This window comes from Phalaenopsis equestris, unplaced genomic scaffold, assembly GCF_001263595.1.
Source record: "Phalaenopsis equestris unplaced genomic scaffold, ASM126359v1 Scaffold000105, whole genome shotgun sequence".
Classification (NCBI taxonomy): Eukaryota; Viridiplantae; Streptophyta; class Magnoliopsida; order Asparagales; family Orchidaceae; genus Phalaenopsis; species Phalaenopsis equestris.
Genome location: NW_018164547.1, coordinates 768,896 through 769,920, shown reverse-complemented (window position 1 = coordinate 769,920; position 1,025 = coordinate 768,896). Strand labels below are relative to the sequence as shown.

At 40.6% G+C, this 1,025-nt stretch overlaps 1 protein-coding gene across 1 annotated transcript in view; it reads right to left on the bottom strand.

The window, feature by feature from the left end:
* LOC110020628 (tetraspanin-6-like) overlaps positions 1–606 on the bottom strand; it is a 7,409-nt gene extending 6,803 nt beyond the window's left edge. The window contains exon 1 of the mRNA XM_020718786.1: positions 27–606. Within this exon, the coding sequence (XP_020574445.1) occupies positions 27–335 (309 nt within the window). The 5' untranslated portion in view covers positions 336–606. The remainder of the gene's footprint in view (positions 1–26) is intronic.
* Between the last annotated feature and the right edge of the window lie 419 nt (positions 607–1,025).

The following is a 1,025-nucleotide window of genomic DNA, read 5'->3' as shown; positions in this document are numbered from 1 at the left end:
TACTCGCGGTAGACACGGCCGGGAACCTGCAAGCCCCCGCCTCCGCCGGTTACGGCGAACCCGAACGCCATTATAGATAGAAGCGCGGCGATTAATAGGAGCATGGCAAAGAGATATACCCATAGAGCGCAAGCCACGTTGAAGCAAGCGCCGATGAAGCCGGCGAGTGAAACGAGGAGGACAACGAAGCCTATGGCGAGGAGTGGGGTTTGAAGAGCCGACTCGCAGGTGGCGGAGCTCCGAGTCAGCCATAGAGCGCCGCCGATGATTGGGATTGATGAGACAAGTGTGAGGAGGTTTAGGTATCCTATTGCCGCGTTACTTGGTCTAAACATCTTCTTCTTCTTCGTGTTGCTTAATTCAGTCTGTCATAGCTTTATGGGGGAGAAAGGATGGTTGGGTGTGTTTCAAAGAAGGCGTTAGGAGTCTGTGTTAAAAATGATAAATCCCATTTCACACATGTGATCCCATCATTAGGCTTCGAATGCATCTGAGTCATCATTTAATGGAAGATATCCTTGTGACTTTATGAGAGAGAGTGGAGGGTTGGGAGGAAGGAGGAGTGCTTTTACTTTGGAGATTTTGTGGTCCAAATTTGCTTCTTTGGATTCATGCTGCTTTTAATTGAGAAAGAAAAGAAATAAAAGTGCTGGTTTGTATAAAGTTCCCAAAAGATAAATGTATAATCTGAATTTTGTTTGCTTTTGGTTTAAAAGTGACGGTTTTTAAACTAAATAGATAGATTAATAAATGCATTAGAATTCTGGGATATGAATAAAATAAGAGTTTTTATGTATTATGAGTTTGGCAGTATAACAACTCTATGAAAGCAAAATTCTTCTGGAGTCTTCAGTCGGTTATAAGTTCAGACGTACCGTATACGTGATTCTTTTTTAATTTGTTCCATGAAATGCATGCATCGAATCAAAATTTAAATTTTCTATATGAATATGTTGTATGTATTAAGAATTTTATATTACTCCGGGATTTATTTGAAATCTGTTTTGATGCGTGTTAGAAAATTT